This window comes from Cetorhinus maximus, chromosome 26 (genome assembly GCF_964194155.1).
Source record: "Cetorhinus maximus chromosome 26, sCetMax3.hap1.1, whole genome shotgun sequence".
NCBI lineage: Eukaryota > Metazoa > Chordata > Chondrichthyes > Lamniformes > Cetorhinidae > Cetorhinus > Cetorhinus maximus.
Genome location: NC_135904.1, coordinates 7066065 through 7093174, shown reverse-complemented (window position 1 = coordinate 7093174; position 27110 = coordinate 7066065). Strand labels below are relative to the sequence as shown.

Below are 27110 nucleotides of genomic sequence, written 5' to 3'. Positions count from 1 at the left end.
TTTGACTGATATGGAATACACACTCATAAGCATTTATTGCCCATCCCTAATTGCCCTTGAGAGTCCACCACATTCCTGTGGGTCTGGAGCCACATGTGGGACCAGGTAAGGACGGCAGATTTCCTTCCCTAAAGGGCAGATGGGTTTTTACGACAATTGGTCATCATCAGATTTTTTTTTAATTCCAGATTTTCATTGAATTCAAATTCCACCATCTAACCTCAAGGATTTTAGGCATTGATTGCCAAGCACTATGGTTTGGGGGACCCAACGCATCTGCAGAGACACTGCTGGAGTTTAAACTGAAAGCTGTGCTGCTTACTAGTACATAGCGCTGGTAAATGGAAATGTTTGACAACTTTTTCTTCCATTAAAACCATATAGGACAAATCATGAGCAAGGGTGGGCAAGAAGAAGCTATGATGAGATTCAGAAAGGGACTATGTAGATTCTGGCAGCATAAAGGACACAGGGTGATTAGATTTAGAAATATATCAAGGTTATCACTCAAATTTGGGATCAATAGGGTTAGGTGTGTTGTAATATGCCTTTAAGGGATAGCAGCATGCTATCATGTGATCCAGTATGTCATGTGATCCAGCCTCAGTTTCTCTTTGGCTTGGAGCAGAACACTGTGCACTCAGTGCTATTGCTGATGTCCTCAAGCTTTCTACCCATGTATGTATGTTCTCCTGTGTCTAGTTTAAATCAACAAACCCATAACGTATTTACACAATCCTTATGAGTGATTAATGCCTTTATACCATTATAAAAACACAAGGTGGACCAACTGGAAACTGCTACAAAGGGAGTAAATGAGAATTACAGACACCCAGCTTGTAATGCTGAAGTATTCTCCTAGCAATTGATAGCATCACTCACTCCTCATTCACTCCCTTGGTTGCAGATTGGCATATGGAGGGGAAATGTTACATGTAGCATCACTGAATCTCTCTGCCATAGGCAGTGGACCCCTGCCTTAACCCAACCAACATCCCTCAGAGATATCACTCTCACTTCATAAATCAAATGGTGTGAAGGCTGTACCTTTTAGTCTTCCTGCTGCATTCTTTAACATAACAGGTCCATCGTGTACCAGCTTTCTCCGTATTAAGTCTTCCTTTGCAAACATCTGGCCACTCTTCAGCCTCATGATTGCTTTGGTCTCCGTTCTGCTGTGGATCTCCTGGAGTCTGGTTTTCTTTTCACATTCACTTACTTTGTTATCCACTGCTGCAATCACCTCTTTTATCATTGCCAGTGCTTTTGTGAGGTCAGCATGATCATCATCATTTTCTGTGGAGACAAGAGAAAAGAATAATTACACTGGAATAGACAGAGCTATTACATAGGATATATGACACAAAAACAGGCCATTTGGCCCAATCTATCCATGCCAGCATTTAATGCTCCACTTCAGCCCCCTCCCATCATTCCTCATCTAAATCTATAATTGTAACCCTCCAATCCCTGCTCGCTCATATGCTTGTGTAGCCTCCCCTTAAATGCATCAATAATATTCAGTTCAACCAGTTCCCTGTGGTAGTGAGTTCCACATTCTCACCACTCTTAGGTAAAGAAGGTTCTTCTGAATTCCCTATTGGGTTTCTTGGTGACTATCTTATATTGTTGGCCTCTAGTTATGCTCTTCCTCACAAGAGGAAACATTCTCTGTGTAATGATGGGCCCAACTAGGATTTTTTTAAAAATTAGAAACACGTAACCAATTCCCCACAACTTGATTTTCACAAATCAGAGGTAAGGGCAGGCCTAGGGCAGGTTTCCTTCACAACATCAAGTACTGACTTCCACAGGTTAATGGAAGGAAAATTCTGGAATCATTCCAGATGCTATGTTAGGGGACTGTAGGGTGGGTGAGTTAAGAGACAGGAATGGCCTTCCTCGTTTGTACCGCTTTAACCCATATTTTCCTTGGAGTTTGCTTCAAGCGTCCTAGCTTTAGCTTGAAATGCAGGTGGGATGGGCTTTAAGATTGGTGCCTCACTGAATTTATAGTTCCCAAGCATTCAGTTGCTCCATCTTCCTGTAAAAAATTACCACAAGGCATCCTATCCACCTGAATGGGATTGATTAAAAAAAAACTGAGATAATGACTGACAGCTCTTATTGTCTAATCCTAACCACAGTATGATCACAAATTGTAAACTTAATTTTTCAATTTTCGTCTGCAGTGATGTATGCCGGGTTTCAGTTCAGTGGGTGTGTGGACTGCACATGGTGTCTAGACACCAAGCATTGGCAGACAGTGCCTGGGGTCAAAAGATAACAACCAACAGAAGGAACCATTCCTTAAACCAGAATGACAGCTAGCCGAACAGGTTCAATGGGCTGAATGATCTACGCCTATTCCTATGTCTGTGGTGCTCCTACTACTGGGAGAAACAGACACTGGAGACATTCAGAATGAATCAGCTCCCCTGATAGGACAGGGATTGGACCATCCCACAGGCCGGCTGCTTACCTTTGGTGTGCTGTATTATCCTCTGGACTATCACTGGATACTTAGTTATCCTTTGAGTAACCAGTAATATACATTCCTGGATTCCTAATCTTCGAACTATGGAACTGCTCATTTTTTTCTGGAAATACAAAATAAAACATTATAGGACCAGTATGAGGCAGCAGACTTCAAACTCTTCAGCTTTACAGTCAACTGGCAGACGTCTGGGTGAATGGAACTGACAACGCACCCGGACAAAGGCCTGGAATTTCTTTTCTCGTGCCAAGAGCTCCTTGCAAAAATTCACCGCATCGTTGTGCTGCCCACAAAATTTCCCATAGGTCTTCTTCATGCGCTCAGCACTTGGTCCAGAGAACTGTCAAATAAAACATCATGTTACACGTGAAAGACAGTGAGACTATTATCATTACAAGTAAATCCTTAAGTAGGTGTCATGGTTGAGAAAGGAGGAGATGCTTTTGTTGACCTCAAGAGTCTTTGGAATAATGAAAAAAACGCTCAGGTTTTTAAGATTATGAAGGGAGTTGCCATAACCTTTCCTGTTTAACATCTTGTTCGAAAGGTGGAATGTCCGACAGTGCAGACCCCTCGTGGCAAAATTTAACTCCAATTGGTGTTGTCCCTCTACACCAGCCCCCCTGCGTCATAATGACAATGCCATTATTTATAACTGGAGACTAAGTTCAGAAACCAATGCACACCTGATTTGCGCATATTGGTGTTCTAAGTGGTTGTTCTATCACTGCCCAGTTTGGTGTCAATTCAAACAGATCATGAAAGTACCAAATCTTTGCCAAGTTAGCTGATCACAGTAGCTTGTTTATTTGTGGTGTCAACCATGGCTCAGTGGGTAGCACTCTCATCTCGGAGTCAGAAACAGGTGGGTTCAGATTCCACTCCAGAGGCTTGAACACGCAGTCTATGCTGACACACCCAGTGCAGAACTGAGGGAATGCTGCATGGTCAGAAGTACTATCTTTTGGGTGAGACATTAAACCAAGGCCCTGTCTTCTCTCTTGGGTGGATGTGAGAGATCCCAATGCACTATTTTGAAGAACAGAAGAACTCTCTCCAGTTCCCAACCAACACCTATCCCCCAATCAGTATCACTAAAACAGATTACCTACAAATATATGAAATTGACAGACAGGAAAAGACCAGTGGACCAATCAAGTCTGCCCCACATCATGGCCAAACACCCCCTTCTTGCTTCCCCAACCATAAACTGGTTGCTGCATTTTCTAGATTATAACTGACTACACTTCACAAATACTTTATTGGCAGTAAAGTGCTTTGGGATATCCCGAGATCACTATATAAAGGTAAGTTCTTTCTTCTTCCTTTCTCCCTAAATCATGGCACAGGCATGATTGATCGAATGGCTTCCTGTACTGTACGATTCTATGATTGCTATCCAGTCACATCTGCTGGAAGGATTGCACATGTGGATGATGGGCGAGGCCCTGATCAGGCTCGTCTGTGACCTTTCACATCAAATATCCTTTCAATAGTAATCATCTGACTTCACTCAAAGATTGGAAACTTGGCTAAAAGCAGTGGAAGACAACCAGTGACCATCGATCTGCATCCTAACATGAAGCAGCACTTCCAGGAGGGGAGGGGTGCATCAGGACAAAAAGTCATTGCTTTAAAAAAAATATATTAAACTCATAAAACAGGAGTAGGCCATTTAGCCCCTTGAGCCTGTCAATGATGACTGATCAGCAGCTCAAACTCATATCAATTGTTAGCCCTACCGATCAAAATCTATTGACTGTCATCTTGAAATCTTCAAAAAACACCTCGGAAGAAATTATTTGTTTAAAGAGCCTGAACCCATAAACATACTTGGGGGAATACAACACATTTTATCATCAAGATGAGTGGAAATTTCTTCATGCAGGGGTTTGTGAATCTGTGGAACTGTCTACCTGAGGGGGCTGCAGATGCTCCATCATGGAGTATATTTAAGACTGAGATCGATAGATTTTTGATTACTAAGGGAATTGAAAGATATGAGGAGTGGGCAGGGAAGAGGAGTTGAGGCAGAAAATCAGCCATGATCATACTGAATGGTGTAGCAGGCTCAAGGGGCTGTATGGTCTACTCCTGCTCCTATTTCCTATGTCCTTACATTCTTATTTTTCAATTGCTGGGCCAGGGTGTCATGCTTTTGTCTTGATGGGCTGTATGCTTGTGAACCACATATAAAGTTTAAATCTCTGTTGCAATCGACTGGCTGGTGACTTGATAGTCACCTATCTTGGTGTTCTGATGGTGAAAATTTATTCACCAATAGTACAACAACATCAGCATTAAGGACAGTCCTATCCAAGTCTACAGACTCATAAAACTCAAACAGAAAAACAGGTTGCATGTTGGAGTCATAATAGCACAGAAGTAGGCCTTTCCACCCATTCAGTTCATGCTGCTCTTTGTAGACCAATCCAGTCAGCCCCAATCACCACCTCTATCCCTGTAGCCCTCTAAGTTTATACGTGGCCCACGTGTTACAATTTGGACACTTCACCTCTAGGTTTAAATTTCAAAAGAATGAATGACACCTCAACACCGTGAATCCTCCTTACCTGATTCACCAAGGTGTCACCGATCTTTTTAATAAAGAAGTTCCGATCACTGTTTGCTACCAAGGATTCTTTTCTCTTCTCTAGAATCCGATAGAAGAACTGTGTGTGAATGTCAATCAGATCTTCCAGGCAGGGAAAGATACGCTCCACTGTTGAGGTTTCAAACTGCAGCTCCTTTGTCATCCCTTTGCTGTAGATTTCAGACATGATCTTCAGGGTTCGAAGATGGTGCATTTCCGTCTGCATTAACTCTGTAGAAGCAAAATCTCAATCAGTAGGGTGCCAAGCATACACAGGGTTCTGCACTAATACCAGGGCGCTAGTACTGTTCCTTAGACACAATGATATTCGCATATTACCAAGACCTTTTGCATAAATTTTCCAATCCCCTCTTCCCTGCTACAACTTTCATGGTCTCAAAATTTGGTGGTCACTGCTTCTCTTGAATTTCCTTTCTTATTCTTTCTAATTTTTTCTAATTCCAAATGCATGCATTTTCTCCATCCTCCATTAAACTGCATTCAGGCTTATTTTTAAACACACTGCCCTCATCCTCAACTACCCAACAGCGAGATTCCTCTCAGTTTTCCCAACTCGCTCCACCTAACCTCTCTATTCATCTCATCTTCTCGCTCTCTCTAATCCCAGAGTCAGTCTGTATGCTGAATCTTTTCCCCTTGAGATTCATTGATATAAAGTGAAAACAACTCATTAAATTATAAGAGCAAAAAGAGTGAACTTTTACAGCTGAGCTAATAGAGGTGTAGGAAGGACCTTGGGGAATCCAGGTGCATTCCTGGCGATCAGGTTGAGGGATATAGTGAGAATGTTGGTTGGTGGGGTTCATATACAAAAAAGGACAAGGCTAATTGGGCTTCATGGCCTCTTTCTGTTCCTGTAAACTCTTTAAATGTCACAGTGACCTCATTTAAAATAGGAATAATGTCAACTTTTACCATAGATGACATCCTGCCGCTTAATCACTTCCTTCTTCTGCTGACACACAAAGTTGTTGTCCACCACCAGACTCCAGGAGTCCGCTTCCAACTCTTTAGCATCCGACTCAAATTCTCCCATCAGCTGCCCATCCAGGACATCTGTACCTGTGGGAACGTGGAGTACAAATGCAGAGTCTGACAATAAACACCAATGTCCAGCAATTACTGTAACCAAACGTCACCACATACGCACACACTTGACTGGCAGCAATGTTTGAGATTGAGACATCATATTTTGATGTCACTGCAATAATTCAGGGCTCAAATACCACTGGGGTATATTGTAATGGTCACTTTACACAGGCTGAAGGCATCTGAGCTCCTCAAATAAATGGTGCATAATTCTTGTTCTTTAAATGTACCTTATATTGTTATTTAATGCCAAGTGTAAATTAATTCTCAAACCATTGATTTGCAGTCAAACCATCCTACTACAGAGGTTCACTAGGAATAAAGTAGATATATTTTAAATATAGGCAGGTTTTTTTGGTGCATCTTCAAACACGTACGCATATATTTTTCCCTTTGGGCATTAGTGGGGAGGTGGTGGAAAGATTCCCAAACAGATTATCAGCCTATTGAACTACATCGTGAATGCTCCTTCCGTGGCCAACAAGTCCTGGCAGGGACTTGAACCCAGAGCTTCTGGCCCAGAGGTAGGGACACTACCCCACTGCACCACAAGACCTCCTATTAATATAGGCAGTAGTGGTAGTTCATTCAATGAAGCCTTACATCCTCAACTTTGTGCATGCTGCAGGGGTTAAATTCGCTAAGTTACTTTCTGTACTGATGACTGAGCTTTCAACTCATATCTTGGCAGACCATTATCCAACTGCGTTAGGAATAGAATATGATCTTGGTGATTATGTATAACTCAGTGAAGATATTCAGAGGTGGATCCTGACCTGAATGGTTAGATTTTTATGTTCTGTTATGTCAGATCTCATTGGCCCAGCTCAGGCTATGTCCTTAGCCTCTGAAATGATGCTCTGTAAGCATTAGTATATGAACAAAGTATGAAATGGCTTAACTGTCTCCACTATAATAGCAGTCAAAGGAATATTATTTGAAGGCTTCAGGCTATCATTTGCACAGCATAGGATTCACATATAGTGGGATTCAGTAATCCTCTTCCCTTTGGCGAGATGCTGCCATCGTTTGAGTGTTGTCAGCACTTTGTGTTTATCATTTTGTAAAAGGGGATTGTGTTTTGCCTCCTTACTCTTTCATCGGTACTTCATTTTCAGCTTTCCAAAGGCCCATAAATTAAAAGTTTTAAAGTAAAATAAGGAACCACACACTAAACACTACTCTTACCTTCATCAGTCAGTGATTCCATCGACTCTGTCACTTGTTTTATGTGGTTTAGAGAGTCAGTTGACTGAGACAAAACCCGCCAAGAAGCAAGGGAGGTTTCATCAATCGCAGGACTGCACAGGACAAAAGAGAAAAACAAATTCAGCTCGAGTAAGGGGAATAAGCTGAATTATAACAGTATTTAAGTATAAAAGGAGTTTCATGGAAACAATGCTTTACTGGGTCTTCTGATTATTTCATGGGTAGATGCAGTGCCTGTAGTACTGACTCTGGAACAGTTCCTACAGATTGGAGGGTAGCTAATGTAACCCCACTATTTAAAAAGGGAGGTAGAGAGAAAACAGGGAATTATAGACCAGTCAGCCTGACGTCGGTGGTGGGGAGAATTCTAGAGTCCATTATACGAGATTTAATAGCTGTGCATTTGGGAAACAGTGGCAGATTCGTACAGAGTCAGCATGGATTTATGAAAGGGAGATCATGCTTGACAAATCTACTGGAATTTTTTGAGGATGTAACTAGTAGATTTGATGAAGGGGAGCCAGTGGATGTGGTTTATTTGGGCTTTCAGAAGGCTTTCGACAAAGTCCCACTTAAGAGATTAGTGTGTAAAATTAAAGCCATGGGATTGGGGGTAGTGTATTGAGATGGATAGAAAACTGGTTGGCAGACAGGAATAATCAGGTCTTTTTCCGAATGGCAGACAGTGACTAGTGGGGTACCGCAGGGATCGGTGCTGGGACCCTAGCTATTCACAATATATACTAATGATTTAGATGAGGGAACTAAATGTAATATCTCCATATTTGCAGATGTCACAAAGCTGGGTGGGAGGGTGGGCTGTGAGGAGGATGCAGTGATGATTTGGACAAGCTGAGTGAGTGGACAAATGCATGACAGATACAGTATAATGTGGATAAATGTGAGGTTATCCACTTTGGTAGCAAAAACAAGAAGGCAGATTATTATCTGAATGGCTATAAATTGAGAGCGGGGAATGTGCAACGAGACCTGGGTGTCCTCGTACACCAGTCGCTGAAGGTAAGCATGCAGGCGGTAAAGAAGGCAAACAGTATGTTGGCTTTTACAGCGAGAGGATTCGAGAACAGGAGCAGGGATGTCTTGCTGCAATTATACAGGGCCTTGGTGAGACCACACCTGGAATATTGTGTGCAGTTGTGGTCTCCTTATCTATGGAAGGATATTCTTGCTATAGAGGGAGTGCAGTGAAGGTTCACCATACTGATTCCTGGGATGGCGGGACTGACATATGAGGAGAGATTGAGTCGGTTAGGATTATATTTGCTGGAGTTCAGAAGGATGAGGGGGGATCTCATAGAAACCTATAAAATTCTAACAGGACTAGACAGGGTAGAAGCAGGAAGGATGTTCCTGATGGTGGGGGAGTCCAGAACTAGGGGTCACAGTCTAAGGATATGGGGTAGACCATTTAGTACTGAGATGAAGAGAAATTTCTTCACCCAGAGAGTGGTGAGCCTGTGGAATTTGCTACCACAGAAAGTAGTTGAGGCCAAAACATTGTATGTTTTCAAGGAGTTAGATATAGCTCTTGGGGTGAAAGGGATCAAGGGATATGCGGAGAAAGCAGGAGCAGGTTATTGAGTTGGATGATCAGCCATGATCATAATGAATGGTGGAGCAGAAATCAAAGGGCCGAATGGCCTACTCCTGCTCCTATTTTCTACGTTTCTATGTTACTGAGCCATACAGACTAGCACATCTCAGTGTGCTTAACTGATTAAAATCAGCCAAAACTGTAACTGGGGCACAACAACTGGTGTTATCACCTCTAGGCTGGTAAGGAGATAAATTAGCCGTTCCACTGTTGATTGCTGTCCAGTGACACTTACAAAAAATAATACACATGTACAAACTTGAGTAAAGACACAATTATTTATGATACTCTCCACTGAGGAGCTATCCACAATCAATATCTAGCCTAACATGTGAAAAGTAGGAACTTGGGTAAGGATTTCATTGGATTAGATAGAAGGTACAGCATTGAAACAGGCTATTTGGCCCAATGAGTTCAAGCCTCCTTCCTTCTTTCCTCCTCTATTATTGCAACTTGTGTGTTTATCAAGTTTCCCCTTAAATACATCTATACTATTCGCTTCAACCTCTCCCTGTGTTAGCAAGTTCCACATTCTCATCACTCTGTGTAAAGAAGTTTCTTCTGATTTCCCTATTGGGCTTCTTGTTGAATACCTTATATTGATGGCCTCTAGTAATGATCTTCCCCACGAGTGTCCTTTCTGCACGAGCATCCTCTCTGTATCCATTCTATCAAAACCTTTCATAATCTTAAAGGGCTCTATTAGGTCACTCCCTAGCCTTCTTTTTCCACCCCCCCCAAGAGAAAAGAGACCCAGCCTGTGAATTCTTTCCTGATATCCATGCATTTCTGGTATCATCCTTCTAAAACTTCTCTACCCTTCTCCAGTGCCTCTTCATTCTTTTAAGGAACTAAAGGATTACTGGTACCTGTGATAATGCACCCGAGGAAGAATCTGGGCTTCAGAGTAGTGAGGGGACAAAGAAAGATTTTTTTTATATATCTTTTGGAACCATGATTCAAGGACACAAACAATGTCACATCATATCATTGTCACACTCTGATGATATAAGAATCTGTCCCCCTTCTAACAAAAGACATTTCATCCTTAAAGAACAATGTCCCGGAGTTCTGGCTTTGTCATTGTGAAAGCACCTTTCTGCAAAAGGCTGATGATGCCATGATTCATTTGGGTGTGAAAGTCTCATGCAGTGGACAAAGAGACAACCCAGAACGTGGGTGTTAAGTTTTCCACACATTTCGTCAAAGCACCTGCATTCTGCTAAACTAAATTAAAAACATTGCGAACATTAGGGCCGGAGTCTGTTAAACCACAGATTTTCTTGTCAGCATATTTTTATCTCCCACTTTGCTTGTGCACCAACTGCCCAACAACAAGTGTTTATTCGGCACTCCTCCTCCAGCCCAGTAAATTCCAGATGGTGTGTTGATTGCAATGCTGCAGAGTGGATTGTCAGTGTAAGCAATAGGCATCACAGCAGCACTGTGAATGTCAACAAGGGGCAACAATTCCAGCAATGGGACAAAGGCTACACATCATTTATCAAATGATTAGGTATCAACTTATGGGAAAGCATAAGCCATCTGTTAAACTTCTGCACCATCAGCCTGGAATTTTGAGTAGCTTGGCTCATTGATTTGTAGGTGGCGATGGGTTTACATTATCTGGCTGATGATACAAAATATACTTGCAGAAACATCCATAACAGGCAAGTTTATATAGGGCAGGATTTTTCATATGGTGGGTGGGGTGGGTGGGAGCGGGCAGGGGCAGGCGGGGAGCCGATTGCCGCCCGCGCCGCCATTTTATAAGGCCCGCCCAGCGTAATACGCGGCCGGTAGCACTCAGCGCTACCTGTGTGGGCAGGGGGAGGAGGGAGAGTCAGGGCCAGCGCTCTTTCATGCATGTGTGCGAAAAAGCGCTTCAATCTCCCTGAGGCACGGAGCTGCCTCAGGGAGATTGAATCTATGTTCAAAAAATTAAATAAAAGATTTATAAATTGATTTAAACACGTCCCCTCATGTGACTGTGTCATATGAGTTGGGACATGTTTTTATATTAATGAAAATATTTTTATTTATTTAATAAAAGTTTTAGGAAACCTCAACCTGCTCGTGGATGAGGTTTCCTAAAAAACGCGAAGGCCGCTTGGCCTTTTCACCTGCCCGCCAGCCTTAAGGTTTGACAGGCAGCGTTTATAATAACTTTAATTAAATCCTTAACGGCCTTAATAGGGACGCACACCCGACGTCATCGCGTGCCATTTTACGTGTCGGGCCTGCCCCTGCAGGCCGATGGAAAAATCCTGCCCATAGGGCTTTGAACGAGGTACAATTTTGGTCTCCTTACTAAAGGATATACATGCCTTAGAGAGGGTTCAACAAAGGTTCACTAGATTGATTCCTGGGTGTCATATGAGGAAAGACTGAGTGGAATGGACCTCTGGAGATCTCATTGATAGGCATAAAATTCTTAGGATGACCTGACAAAGTAGAGATTGAGAGGTTGCTTCCCCTGCTTCAAGAGTCTAGAATTACAAATCAGTGTCTCAGGATAAGGGGCCAGCCACTTAGGACATTTATATGGCACCTTGCACAACCTCAGGAGTATGCAAAGAGCTTTACGCCCAATTAAGTACTTTTAAAGTGTAGTCACTGCTTTAAAGTAGGAAATGCAGCAGAAAATTTGCACACAGCAAGCTCCCATAAACAGCAATGTGATAATGGCCAGATAATCTTTTTCTTAGTGATGCCCATGAAGGGATAAGTATTGGCCAGAAAACAGGGGAGGACTCCCTTGTTCTTCTTCTGAATCGTACTATGTGATCTTTCACATCACCTGAGGGGGCTGGTGGGGCCTCAGTTTAATGCTTCTTCCCAAAAAAAGAGACTTTTTTTTTTCCACTCAGAGTTGCAAATCTTTGGAATTTTCTACCCCAGAGGGATATGAATGCGGACAACCACATTGTCAATCAACCGCTGTAGCGTTTTGAACTCCTGCCATTCCTTTTTGGATATTGTGCTACATTAAAGGTGCTCGACAAGTGCAAGTTAACACTACTTCTAATTCATTAAAACAAATCTCTTGCATAAATCATTCAGCACTTTGCACTACACAAATAACCTAACTTACCCTGCGATATTGGCTATTGACATACTCTTGGACAGTGATCGGTAGAGGGGCATTTTCCTATTAGGAGCATTCAATGGGTTGTCATCTTGAAGGATTATTGCGGACCTTGGGCGTTCTTTGGGTTGGAAAGCTGAATAAATAGAACAAAATCACAGCAGATAGATATAAAATCATAATGCAATCATACTGAACGATCAGTGTAAACAAAAGGGAGCGCATTTTGGAACAGAATACCTAAGCCTTCGCCCATGGGGCTGCTTAGATTCATACCATGGAGCCCCATGAACTGCATCTAAAATTTAATTTGGAGATATCCCAACTTGCTGATACTATCCTATCACAAGAACATATGCTTGGATTACAAGATTAACTATGAATAAGGATGGTGCTTAGAACAGTCCTCTGCCTACCCCTAGACCCACAGAATTACAACCGGGGAATGCAACATATAAGAAATATAACACCATGTAGGGCTGGGCTTTATTGCCAGGGCCCCTGTGTGGAAGGTGATCTTTGGAAGCCGAATCATGGAGGCCAATCATGAACCAGGGGGCAGAAACCTTTGACCAATAATATCGAAAAGCCAGAGATTAACCAATTGTCTCCCAAAACTTTACCCAATCAGATTCCACAGGTCACTATTCTTTCAACAAATCAGGTAGTCGTATTTTAGGTGGGTTCAGGTACAAAAGCTACTCATCACATTTTACCAAAAAAAAAATTCTGTGGCAGACAGCCAACTTTCCAATAAAGCACCCTAAAAATACAATCCCCAACATTATATATTCAAAAATTCACAAACAAAATCACTGACATCATAAAATCTTCCCTACATCCTCTTTCAAGTTCTTCGGTGTCTCCCCTCCCAAGCATTGTGGATAACCAACAGCCTTAACTCAATGTACATGCTTGACCTCATCCTTGACCTCTCACCCCCAAGTGCTCATCATTCAGCTCATGCGTGAAACCTTGAACAATGTCAGCCCCAGCTCCACAATGGGACCCATTTTTCCTGTGTAGCGGCTCGAGCTGAATGATCCTGGCTGACTTGTTTAGTTTTACTGTGCTAAAAGGACATTGGCAATACTCTTGCAGCACACAGCAATGCTACCTATAGGTTTATTTAGCTTATTGCTACCAAAGCTGCCCTCCAAGCCACACGCCATCCTGACTTGGAACTCAATTGCTGTTCCTTCACCGTCGCTGGGTCAAACCCTGGAACTTCTTTCCTGACAGCGCTGTGGGCATACCTATATCATATGGACTGTAGCAGTTCAAGAAGGTGGCTCACCAACACCTTCTCAAGGGGCAGTTAAGAATGGGCAACAATTGCTGGTCTTGCCTGCGATGCTCACATTCCATGAATGAATAAAAATAATTAGGAAACAATCACACTCTCTATTTTAGTCTCGTGCAGTTAAGTTTCTTGAATGCTCCTTTTTATTCAACTCTTCAAATTGCTACCACCACTAGTGACAGGCCTGCACCCAGCAGTGTTCCACTTTAGCATCGTACAGCTCAAAACGCTCACTCCAAACACAATCTAAATCAGGAAGGCCAAAATCTATACTGGTAACTGCACTGTCGAGCATATTTCACAAGCGGAGATGATATGAAAATTTTACACCTTTATCAAAATGGTGACATTATAGTGACAATGCTACATAAACCATGAAACCCATTTACTGGGTGACATATATAAATATCCCTTGGGTACTACATACAGCGAGCTCTCAATACAGATCAAAAGATGCTTACTTTTGTTTCTCATGTTGACAACAGTGGGTAATGTTGAAGAATCCTGGGCCTGAGGGGCTTTTTGTTGCTGAAATAAAGAGTTTGATACAAATTAACACACTACACACTACATTAGAAAATATACAGGTTGCCACAGAATCACCTTACTGGCGTGCTTGAGCACTTCCTAATTTAAGCAACATTTTAGGAACATTCAAGGCAGCCAGCACAATTCCAAAGGTAGCACAGTTCAAAAGATATATACAGATGAAGATGGTCCTCCAGCCTTCTATCACAGCATTTGATTGTGCCTTACATTATTGTAGGGCCTTTGTCTATAATATTCCACCCAGAAGCTAATTCCACATTCTGATTATTCTTAGCATGAAGACATTCCTACTGCCATCATTCCTGAATTTGCTTTTCACTGATCTGAATCCATCTGCACTTGTCCTACCATTGTGGTTGAAAGTTTTGACTTTTATACATTCCATGTTACCTCCTGCATCTCTGCAAGTTCCCCGCCTGAAGCTAGGTATCTGTCTCATGGTTACTCTCTGCACTGCTCCCAGGCTTTGAGACCTCAGCTGTAACAATACTGCACAGAACACTCAAGCTGTGGCTTACTGTCACTGGATCTAAAGTTAAAGTTAGCTTTGGCTGACGGGACACAAGCTTCACCTGTCTGGCTGGTCGCTAAATCCCTCTCTGTCACTAGGTTAGGCAGACTCAATCCTGCACCTTTATAGGATAGTTTCCAGTACAAAAGCAATTACACTAGGTTAAGAAACTCATTCAGAGAGGCCATGGGATTCATAGAATAAGCACTGGAACATTAGGGGGCAATCCTTTTTGTCCTCAAAAGGCAACCATTTCAGTACTTTTGAGATGTACTCATTGTTGTAATGTAAACAAATATAGCAGCTAATTGAATACAGCAATACCCCACAAACAGCTATAAGATTGATGGCTAAATTAATTTTTTTTTAGTGGCTTTTGAGGGGGAATAAACATTGGCCAGGAGAACTCCTTTGTTCTTCCGATAGTGCCACCTGGTCTTTTACGTCCACCTGGTCTTCTGTTTCATATTTCATCCAATAAACAGCATTTCCCTCTGAGCGGTACTACACATAAGTATCAGCCTGGAGCATGAGCTCTTGAGCTCTCAAGCTTCTGACTCAGGGGTGAGGATACTACCACCGTGTTAAGATCACATAATTGGAGCCTTACTCTACATCAGACCTACGCCTGACATAACCGGGCAGTGAGTGATGCTGACATTAGGCTCCTGAAGTGAAAGGAGTATTCCAGTTCCTTGCAGCAACATCTCTCACCTCGATTACCACAAATAACTGACCAGGAACAAGTAAAAATAAATCTCGCACCACACACAGAGATTGGGGGAATAAATACCTTCTGTTTAATCTTGTTACAGGAGGGCAGACTATCCCTGCAGCCCTTGTGAACTTGTGCATTACAACCTGACAAGATAAAGAAAAGTTCAGTTAGAAAAAAAAGACTGCAGGAAACTGAATGTAAACCACGATAAATATATATTTTCGAAAAGAAAAAACTGTTACTGTGAAGGGGAGCAGTAATTTTTTTTAGCTCTTAATTTTGTGATGGTTTCAGAGAACAGGATGCAGTGAGACAATAATGTACAATAATGACAGTTCGCATTTATGCAATGTCTTTACTGAATGTCCCAAGGTGGTTCACAGGGGCATAATCATACACAATAAAACAGAGTAATGCACATAGAGAGGTAGAGGTGTAGGGATAGATAAAGGCAGAAGGATTTAGCACCGGTGAGGGAGAGTAGATAGAGGCAGAGTTGCAGAATGTGAGAATGAGAACACCAGAGAAAGAGGAGCAAACAAGCTGAGGGTTAGTGATAAATACACACACAGACAAAAACAAGGACAAGAGTGTTTCAGACACTGCAAACCATGTAAACACTGCAAATCTGAAACCAAAACAGCAAATGAGCAAGCACTTGAGAGAGAAAAGGCTAAATAAGACCGAGGAGATCCTTCAGCAGAAGGTGAGGTGTCTCATCTGTAGGTTTGAAGAGAGTCACATAGGCAGACAGGTGACACTATTTGGAAATTCTGTTTTTAGAACTCAGCACTAACTTGGTAAAATTCTACAACAACTTGCATTTACATAGAACTTGCCTCTAATTAGAAAAAACACTCCAAAAAGTTTCAGACGCAGGAAATAAAAAAGTGAGCCCTTACCCAAACGAATAAGGGTGACAAATAAGCTTGGTCAAAGAGGTGGGTTTTTAGGTGGGCATTGAAGAAGGGGCAAGTGGAGAGAGAATGGGATTAGGGAAGGAATCACAGGTCGTGGAGGCTGGGTGGCTGCATGAATGGTTGCCAATGATGGGAAAAGGGAGGAGAAGGTTGCACAGTTCAGTGACAGGTAAGGGACCCATTGTTTATAAATTAGGATTTATTAATCTCTCGGTCACGTGTATGTTCCAAGATGATAAGCCTTTAGCTAGGAGCTCCCGTCCCTTTTTCCTACAACACGACAAGTATCAAACAGGTGACTGTCCAAGTAATTTCCAATGGTTTTATTTAAGTTATCTTAACATTAACCATTTTCTGGGCTGTCTCCACACTGCCAGCCAAAGCAAGCCAGTCCTAAGGGGGTGTTGAGAACTTGGGGCAGGAACATTTTCTGCACATTGTCTATTCACACATTCGCATTATTGCAACATGTATAACATCAATATTTTAATACAGGAAAGTTTAATCGTACAATCTGACAATACAAGAAAGGCACAAGTGTCACAGGACCCCTTTTCAAGTTGGATAGCTTCCTTTTCTCAAATCCAGAACAAGACAGAAATCGGATTTACCTGGATGTCCAAATTTCGATATCAAACAACTGAAGCTTCTTTGAACATTCATTTCCTAACTTGCAAACGCATCATCCTACACTCACCTTCACCTCCCCACTTCCTCATGGTTTTGTAACCGAAGCCCTTCTGTGTAGTCTCAAACTCATTCCTTTATAGCTTCTCAGAACTATGGACCTCCTCAGCTCCATCAGTCCTCTCTTTGTACAACAATCAACAGGCATTTTAAATCTTCTCTTTTACTCTTTCCCGTCTGTTCTGTATTATGGCCCTTGGCTTTTCACCGTGATTGCTCAATAACTGAAACACCCAAACATGGGTCAGGATTTCCCATGGGTAGGACAGGCTTGGCGAGAAGGGGTGGGCACGGTCAGCTCCGCACCGCAATTTCACGCGGGCGGGCCAATTAAGGCCCGCCCTGAGTGGGTTGCGAGCAGTGGTGCTGAGCTCTAACTGTGCGGGCAGGGGAGGAGGGAGAGCCGGGTCCAGGCGCTCTTTTGTGCATGTGCGCGAAAGAGCACTTCAATCTCCCTGGGGCACGGAGCTGCCTCAGGGAGATTGAAGCGCTTTTTAAAAAAAATAAGAGCAATAAAAATTTAATGAAACATGCCTCCTCATGTGACGGTGTCCCACATGAGATGGGACATGTTTTTATTTTTCAAGAAAAAGTTTTTACTTAATTTGTAAAAGCTTTAGACAACATCATCCCGCTCGTGGATGAGGTTTCCCAAAAAATGTAAAGGCCGCTTGGCCTTTCCGCCTGCCCGCCGGCCGTAAGGTTGGATGGGCAGCGTAAGATTCTGGTTAATTACCTGGTTAATGGCCTTGATAGGCCTATCAATTATCGGTGGTGCGTGCCCGCCGAACGAAATATCGCGTGACTTTGCAATGACATCGGGACGCACGCCCGACGTCATCGCGCGTCATTTAACGCTCCAGCGTTTTGGGCACGCGCCCACACGCTGAATGTAAATTCTGCCCGTACATATGTTGCAGTGTTGTCACCTGAATTTCACTAAATACAATGAATGGCTGGCATGTGAAATTTACATATTATGTTCATTGGAACTTGAGCACCCAGCAACACAATCATTGCTTCTGCCCTTCCTAGAGAGAGTATTTTGTGTTAAATAAAAAAATGGCGAAGCACCAGTGATGGGGACAACTTGAAATGATGAAACAGGAGTATCGGACAAAAAGTGATAAGTTGCATTTATACAATGCCTTTCATGACCTCAGGACATCTCAAAGTTCTTTAGAGCCAAAGAAGTACTTTTGAAGTGTAGTCACTTTAATAATGTCGGAAATGTGTATTGGCCTGTGTGTGATTTTTCCTACAGTGCATTGTGTCAATGCATCACATCAGCCTCATGCAAAACTGATTTTACTTGGAGAGAAGCCTTGTTTGCCTTCAGCTGGGGACACATGGATTCTACAGTAAGACTAGAATACAGTCACGGCGACTGCCAACTGCAATATGACTGCCAACCCAAAATACACTTTCTTATTGCTTATATAGTTACAATTGTCAACCACAAGCTGCTTAATGTCATGAGTATTAATGTTTACTCTCAGTTAATCAATTTAAGTTTGTACCTTACGTTCTTTCAAGAATGATACATTCTTGGATATAGAATGATGCTGTTTACAGTATTGATGCTGTTTATAGTATTACTGTAGTCTATGGTTGCTTTGGACTTTAATGGTGTTGGACTAGAAAGCACTGGGCAGAAATCGGACTGGAATAAATCACATCAGTGACATTTACTCATGATCTACCTCTCAAGAGTTTTTCAGAACAGAAAAGCTCCCTGTCCCAATAAGCCTATCCCTTTTTCATAAACCTCAACTCTGTCTACACGCAATCCTCCTTTTTCTGGAGACACATCCAACTCTCTTCAGGCTGTTTACACAGAGTACTTCAATATCCTTTTTTGGTAACTTCACAAACCCAATTACTCTTCTGTGTGAGAAAAAGTTGCATCCAGCTCTTTTTCTTACTATTAACTTCCTATTCTTTCTAAAAGTAAAATACTCCGGATGTTGGGGAGAAAAAAACAAAATGCCGGGAATACTCAGCATGTCAGGCAGGACTGACCTGCGGGAGGAACAGAGTTAACATTTCAGGTCAATGACCCTTCTGTCAGCTCCGAGCATTTGTTGGTCTGGACTTAATGATTGACATTATTTTAATACCAGTGTTAAGAATGAGGGCTGAATACTGATTAAGTTAAAAATCAGAGGAAAATCAGTTTCAAATGCTTCTGTATATGGAGAACTATGGACAGGCGAGTGTGACTTGCAGGCTATAATTTCATCAAGGAGTTGAGCTGGTTTACATCTAGAATGCTAGAAATAATTACTGTGCAGCATTCCAATCAATGAGGTCAAACAACACCAAATCTTAGCAGTAAAGCTCAGGTACTTAGAAACATCATCAGGATCCAGATATTTGAGATCTCTTGCTTCAGAAACCAGTCACAGTAACTTGAAAGTTAAACTGAGGGGGTGGGGGATATGGCAAGTGAATAATTTGGAAAGAAGATTGTACATGGAATGGCCCGAAAATGATGGAGTAAGGATTTGCGTGTTTTTATAGTTTTATGTTTCCCTCCCTTTCCCAAGTTTCTCTACTGATGGCAGCAACTTTTGCTGGAAGAACCATTAGCAGGGATATTGGCTATCTTCAGGTAATTAGCTCAAGGGAGTATCTTAAAAGTGTGACCCCCAGATCATGAATAATGACAGGCTATGCTACCTGCAAAGCAACACCTTGAATTTAAAATTCTCATCCTGTACTCAAATCCCTCCATGGCCTCACCATTCCCGATTTCTGTAATCTCCTCCAGTCCCACAACCCTCTGAGATATCAGAACCCTACTAATTCTGGCCTCTTGAGCATCCCCAATTTTAATTGCTCCACCCGTGGTGGCCATGCCTTCTAGCTGCTAAGGTCCTAAGCTCTAGAATTCGCTCCCTGAACCTCTCCATCTCCCGTTCCAAACTTAAGGTGTTCCTTAAAGGCTATCGTTCTGATCAAACATTTGTCAGCTGCCCTAATATCCTCTTACACGGCTCGGAGTCAAATTTTGCTTTATTCATGCTCCTCCATGTTATATAAATACAGCTTCTTGTTGTTATAAGTTGGGCAAGTGAATCGCAGTTATTGACAACTGCAGTCCAGATGCCTTTTTTCCAGCAGGGGGAACAAGATAGTGATCAGGAGCAGCAGCCCTGGCTGATTCCCCATTTCCCTGGCTCAGAGACGCAATTATAACACTCCTTAGTCTCGGGCTTGTGGAGATCAGTTGGGTCAGGACTGACCAGTGGTCAAACCACAGCTGCATTTACCTACTTCTGACATCAGAATGTTTGGCGGCCACATACTTACTGCAGTTGTTTGCATTTGGCTGAAGAGAACAATCCAATTCTCTTGCATTACAAACAAAGGAACCATGTCTTTTCACCAAATAAAGGACACAGAATCTATTAAAATTTGCTCCTCAAACGTGACCATTATAAACGATTTGCAATTTGTATTCAGGACAAATAGGTGCTGAGAGCTTCCAATACATCTGCAGATTAGGAGTGGTCTAGACAGAAAAATATGTTATTTCTTTGAATAAGTGGAGTAGATACAATCTGACTGAACATCACACCAGATTGGTATCATGTATACACATTTCTGTCTGCTTAAAATCTTTAAAATGAATTGTAGTTTCACATAAGAATGTACACAGAATACCGGTGCTAAATGGTTTGTTTGTTGCACTTTAGAATGGTCTCCCTGTGTTATAACAATTCTATGATTCTGAGAGATATGGGAGCGAGGAAAGGTTTTCAAATTCGCCCCATAAACTGCTGCAGGTCCATGGAATTTAGAAAAAGGCTGGAGCCTTTTGGAAGTGGAAATGTTATTTGGTCCAACAAGCTTGGCCTTTAATATTTTCTTCATTTTGTACTAACATCGAGTCTCAGCTCAGACAAGTTGGTTCCACTCTCACTTCCAAATCAGAAGGTCGTGGGTTCAAGTTCCATTCCAGAAATTGAGCACACAATCCAGGCCGACAGTCCAGTACAGGAGGAATTGCTGCATGGCTTGGAGAGGGTACCCTTCAGGTAGCATTGCCAGTTTGTGGTAATTCTTCACAAACATCCTGGCCAACACCCTTCCTTCAATCAAAATCAGCAAAATTAATCAGATCATTATCAAATGTGGGGTTGCTGCTGGCTTCAAACCGTTATAAAGTACTATCTAAATGAAATTTTTTTTTTGCATTCAGTGTGAAAGACTGAATATTGATCTTTCAGCACGGAAGAGTTCTGTTTTTTTTTATTCATTCATGGGATGTGGGCATTGCTGGCTTGGTCAGCATTTATTGCTCATCACTAATTTCCCTTGAGAAGGTGGTGGTGAGCTGCCTTCTTGAACCGCTGCAGTCCATGTGGTGTAGGTACACCCACAGTGCTGTTAGGGAGGGAGTTCCAGGATTTTGAACCAGCGAAGGAACATTGAAGGAACGGCGATATATTTCCAGATCAGGATGGTGAGTGGCTTGGAGGAGAACTTCCAGGTGGTGGTGTTCCCATGTGTTTGCTGCCCTTGTCCTTCTAGATGGTAGTGGTAATGGGTTTGGAAGGTGCTATCTAAGGAGGCTTGGTGAGTTCCTGCAGTGCATCTTGTAGATGGTACACACTGGTGTCACTGAGAGTCAGTGGTGGAAGGAATGAGTGTTTGTGGATGTGGTGCCAATCAAGCGGGCTACTTTGTCCTGGATGGTGTCAAGCTTCTTGAGTGCTGTGGGAGCTGCACTCATCCAGGCAAGTGGAGAGTATTCCATCACACTCCTGACTTGTGCCTTGTAGATGGTGGACAGGCTTTGGGAGTTAGGAGGTGAGTTACTTGCTGCAGGATTCCTAGCCTCTTTGCTCTCACAACAATGGCTCCATGAGTACATGCAACACTGAGCCTATGACTGAATCAAATATACCAAGAAAACTGCAATTTCAGCCCTGATTTGTATCAATGGGCCTATACTCATTGCAGTTTAGCAGAATGAGTGGTGATCTTATTGAAACATTAAATATTCTGAGGGGGGCTTGACAGGGTAGATGCTGAGAGATTGTTTCCTCTCATGAAGGAATCTAGAACAAGGGGGCACAGTTTAAAAATATGGGGTCTCCCACTTAAGATTGAAGTGAGGAGGAATTTCTTCTTTCAGAGGGTGGTTAGTATTTGAAATTCTTTCCCTAGTGAGCAGTGTAGGCTGGGTCATTGAATATATTCAAAACTGAGTTGACAGATTTTTGATAGACAAGGGAGTTAAGAGGACAGGCAAGAAAGCAGAGCTAAGGCCACAATCAGATCAGCCATGATCTTATTGAATGGTGGTGCAGGCTCAATGGGCTGAATGGCCTACTCCTGCTCCTATTTCTTATGATCCTATAATAAATTCTGCTGGGGCAGTCGTCAATGTGCATGATATTCCTCAGGACCCACTCCCCCAGGTCAGAGCATGGAGAAGTGCCTACCCAGTCACTCCAGCTGCAAAGGGCTTACAAGATTTCTGTCGGGTCAGAGATTAGAATTGATCTCAGTTGTGCTGCCCTTTGCAGTCCAATAGCTTGCCAATGATAACACATGAAAATAGTGGCGGGGCTGCCAGTGCCCACAGAAACATTCCTTGAAATGAACAAGGAGGAAGGGGATATATTTTCCCCTGTTCATCCGGTAGGATGGACAGTATTACAAAACACAGGAGCCAATTAAGGAAACATCCAAAATAAAATGCTACCGATCCTAATGGGAGCTTTCCATCAGTTCAAGCACTGGAATAATCCAAGGCCTGCACAGTGCAAAGGCTCCACAGAGGCATGAACATCTATGTATAGCAAAGTTTCCTAAGATGCTGCCAGTACTGACGGATTTGTGCAATCAAAAGGACATTGTGAAACTGAGCAAACCTCACTACATTATTTCAGCAAAGTTGGACTCCTGTGCACCATTTTTAAACTGTGCCTAGGAAAGACATCTAAAATAAACTGGCACAGTGAGGATTTCCCCTGCATTTACCATTTCACTATCAAGCGCACACATGGAGAAGTTAATTTAATTACAACTTATTTTTGGGTTATCTAAAGTTTATCTCCCTTGATTAGAGATCTGAATGGTTGATGGTTAGATCGAACTAACTGAACAAGGATGTGAAGGGGAATGTGTGATAGATCAACTGATAGATCAAGTTGGGTTTCCAAATAGGTGCAATTTGTTTACTGAGTGCTGGTTGCAGAGGAATTAATAGTCAAAAATCAAGGAGGTTATGAAGGCTTTGCCTCACTTATTTGTTAACTGCATATCAATTGCATTTAATTGTACATGAGTGGTGGGTGTTAACTGAGATTTCACTTGAGCACATGTAAAGAGACACTCATTGATACTGTGGTGTGGTTGAATTAGGTGGTGTATCCTTGTAATGTTTAACTCTGTAAATAAATGTAAGACTGAGTAAAGACTGGCTCCACTATATCCTCACCAACTGGTTGTCCTGAGATGAACATTATTTGTCTTGGCCGCACCACCATGATACATCCAGCATCAATGTCATGCTACAATATAAAGGGATGAAACTCTGGTGATGTCAATATCACCAGATTTTAGGAACATAAGAAGTAGTAGTGGACTACACGACCCTTCAGGCCTGCTCTGCCATTCAATGAAATCATGGCTAATCTTCTGCCTCAATTCCAATTTCCCACCCTGTCACCATACCCCTCAAATCCTTTATCATCCAAAAATCTATAGATCTTTGTCTCAAATATATCCAAGTTCCAAGCATCCACAGTCCTCTGGAGCTCTCTATTCTCTATCCCAAAGATTCACAACCCTTTTACTGAAGAGATTTCTCATCTCTGTCCTAATTGACCCAGCCCTTATCCTGAGACTGTGGCCTTTAGTTCTAGACTTTCCAGTCAGGGGAAACTCTCATGGGCTCTTAGAGCTGCTATCAGACGCAACATGTAGGCCTCTAATCTATTCAACAAGGTCCAATAAAGACAGATGGGTGTACTGCGAAGGAAACACTGGGAGACAACCACTTGCAACTATATCGTGCCTTTAATGGAGAAGGAAAAATCATCTTAAGGCACGTCGCAGAGCTTTAAAGAACAAAATTATTGCTGAGCCATTGAAAGAGCTATTAGGAGAGATTACTAAAAGCTGATCATGGAGCTGGGGGTTCTAAGGAGGCCCATAAGGTGAAGGAGGTGCAGAACTGGAGGCACCTAGGGGCAGAATTCCAGAGGATGGAGCCTGGTGTGCAAATGGCATAGGGCAAAAGAGCAGAGTTAGACGAACGGGGGTCTGAGAGGAGGCGTCATAGGACTGGAGCGAGCTACAGACAGAGGAAGGGACCAGGCCTTAAAGAATTTAAAAGCAAGGATGAGCATTTTAAATGCGAGGCATTGGGGTGTGGGGGGGGGGGCGGGGGGGGGGGGGGGGGGGGGGGGGAGAGCGCTGGGGGTGCAATGTTGCGGCCATGGGCAAGTGAGGCAGGATGGAATATAGGCAGCAGAGCTTTTGATGAAGTGGAATTTACATTGGGGTGGGGGTGTGGACAAGATGCCGACTAGGGAACCACGTTTGAAAGTGCTTTGCACTTTGTTTGCTTGTTCCCCTGACACCCTGTCAACAACTTTCAAAGGACAATAGACTCCTCAACAACCAAACAAATAAACACTGCAAAGTTCCCTGATGCTTCTTTTGCAGCTAACTTAAAACTTTTAAATAACATTGTGCCATGAGAAATGGAACGAAAACTATCCTGACCTATTTTGTGCTTTTTGTTCATATTTTTGACATGGTCAAGCTTTGGGGGAAGCAGATTCAATAGTAACTTTCAAAAAGGAATTGAACAAATATTTGAAAAGGAAGCATTTGTTGGGCTATTGAGATAGGACTAATTGGATAGCTCTACCAGAGAGCCAGGGCAGGATGGGCCGAATTGCCACCTGCTGTGTTACATCTTTCGATGATTCTACAGCACATCTACATCATTGCAAAAACAAAACCCTGAAAATTGTTCTTCGAGGAGACGTACAGCATGGCGATCGATGGAGAATGGGCAGCAAGAGAGTAGTGGAAATTTTAAGTACAATTCCTAGACAAGTCGCAGCTGATTGTCAGGAATCAGGGAAAAAAAAATACTGGAATAATCATAATAATATGGAAAAAATAACCAGCTCTTATTTTTCTGGTACTTATGCTGTCACTGCAGTTTCCCTTTTTAACGACTGCCCTGCGGAATCAGAAAATAGGCGAGCAGCTTTTCATACTCCACGAACTGCCAACAGTATAAGGTTCAGATGGAAAAAGGAAACTTTACAGAAGCTGCAATAATAAGGGATTTTCCACTCCATATAGATTTCATCATTAAGGGAGAAAGAATGAGGAGGGGCAATATAAATTAAATACACCATTCTAGGGGTTGCAGGAATAGGAAGGCTTGGGGAATCAAATACGGAAATCTTTGAAGGTGTCAGGACAAGTTGAGAAGGCTGTTAAAAAAACGGGTGATTTGGCTTTATAAATTGAAGCATAAAATACAAAAGCAAGGAAGCTCTGCTAAACCTTTATAAATCCTGGTTAGGTCTCGGGTGGAGCATTGAGTCCAATTCTGGGCAGCACGCTTGAGGAAGGATGTCAAGGCCTTGGAGAGGTGCAGAGGAGATTTACTGGAATGGGACCAGGGAAGGGGGACTTCAATCACACGGAAAGACTGGAAAAGTCGAGATTGTTGCAACTTGAGTCAGGAGGTGCCGCAGGATTCAAACAGTGATCTAACAAGTCAATGGGTTTGAGTTTCCTTCAGCATATTTCCTTGGCCTTGGGCAGATTTGGATGGTTCCTAGGTTGACTCAAATTTGCGATGCTATTAAAATGAACAATGACACTCGGTGGCTGCTTTGGGCTTTTACCCGTCAGCAATGCAGCAAAGGAAGGAAGGAGAATGTGCTCTCTATTGGCCACTTTCATTCTGAAGGCAGCAAATAGATCTCTTCCCATAGGCACCGGAGGAGGAGTTTGAATAGAGTATCCTACAGCATTTTAAAAAAATACTCCCAAAATTTTCCTTCACAGTAAAGGGAACCCTGTAACAACCTGACTGAAATCAATAATTTCAGTCAATCTCAAAGGAAATCATTTTAAATTTTGGCAGACATTTGTGCAGAGTTTTGTTTCAGATGCATTGCTTTGGTTTAGATATTAAAATGGTGGCATTGTCTGCCCATTCCATATGTTTAAGTGGATTTTAAGGATCCCATGGCACAATAGGAAGAGGAGCTAAGGGCTCTCCCAGTGTCCTAGCCAACATTCCTCCCCTAACCAATACCCAGAACAACTCAACTGGCCATTTATTTCGGTGTATTTCGGGGGAATCTGCATGCAAAATGGTTCTGCACTTGTCAAAGGTAACAGTAATCAGAGCATTTAAAATCATTCCTTATATGTGAAACTAGCTTGAGATATTTCCAAGAGAGAAAATGGGCTATGTAAAGCCAAGAATTCTTTTAACAGAGAAAACAATATAAAGACGATCTAATGTGGAAAATCAGAATATATCCTTAGCAAAACTAAAAGGAAAAGTGCCTACAGTCATGGAACAAAGTTGATCAGACTCTCATTTGTTTATTTTGCCACTCTGCATCTGTATATAAAACTAATCCATCAAAGTGAAATGAAGCAAAGTCTAACTGTTGCGCCTGCAATTTTGAGGGGGTATGCTGCCACCTTTTGTAGCACAGGCTATAATCTTGCACCTGTAAATCACTGGACCCCACGACTACAGAACAGCAGCTGAACTCAGCTTATAGGAGACTATTCAAAATCACAAGTGTGGGATTCACATATTGTGCCAAGTGTATCTGGATTTTCCATAGTGTAAATGATGTAAAATGATGACTTTGAGCATATATAGCCTGTCCTGCTTCACACTATTAATTTTACAGGCTATTCAGCAGGAAACTCTAACATCACAGGCAGAGGCTCAAACATTGCAAGCTGAGTCAGAATGAAATCCATTAAAAAAAACCTCTGGTCATATAGGTGTTTTGCAGCAAAACTGTGCCAGTTCAAGTGTTAGAAAAGGTCTGCAAGTCTTTAGTTGATATTTTTCATTTTGCTCACATCCCACACTTGATGAGTCATTTTTTTTTTAAAATGTTCTCTCGCGTGCAATTTTTTTTTCATAAAGTGTACACTTTCCAGCTTCTTGATTCAACTAAGCTTTTTAAACAAAATCATTCCCATGGCAGGCAATCTGTCTTGCTCTTAATTGCTCTGGCACCTACCATCCTCTCCGCCTCCCTCAATCGCTCTGGCCCGGTTTG

At 42.3% G+C, this 27110-nt stretch overlaps 1 protein-coding gene across 13 annotated transcripts in view; it reads right to left on the bottom strand.

Annotated features, from left to right (window-relative positions):
* LOC144668247 (A-kinase anchor protein 13-like) overlaps window positions 1-27110 on the bottom strand; it is a 385814-nt gene that overhangs the window by 33437 nt on the left and 325267 nt on the right. For 11 of the 13 annotated variants that reach the window (XM_078530039.1, XM_078530037.1, XM_078530033.1 and 8 more), the window contains 9 exons: window positions 15269-15336; window positions 13877-13943; window positions 12119-12248; window positions 7389-7501; window positions 6027-6203; window positions 5071-5321; window positions 2712-2837; window positions 2483-2600; window positions 1048-1296 (listed from right to left, as the gene is read on the bottom strand). In XM_078530039.1, coding sequence (XP_078386165.1) covers window positions 1048-1296; window positions 2483-2600; window positions 2712-2837; window positions 5071-5321; window positions 6027-6203; window positions 7389-7501; window positions 12119-12248; window positions 13877-13943; window positions 15269-15336 — 1299 coding nt within the window. The remainder of the gene's footprint in view (window positions 1-1047; window positions 1297-2482; window positions 2601-2711; window positions 2838-5070; window positions 5322-6026; window positions 6204-7388; window positions 7502-12118; window positions 12249-13876; window positions 13944-15268; window positions 15337-27110) is intronic. The other 2 variants (XM_078530030.1, XM_078530038.1) reach the window with 1 other exon arrangement.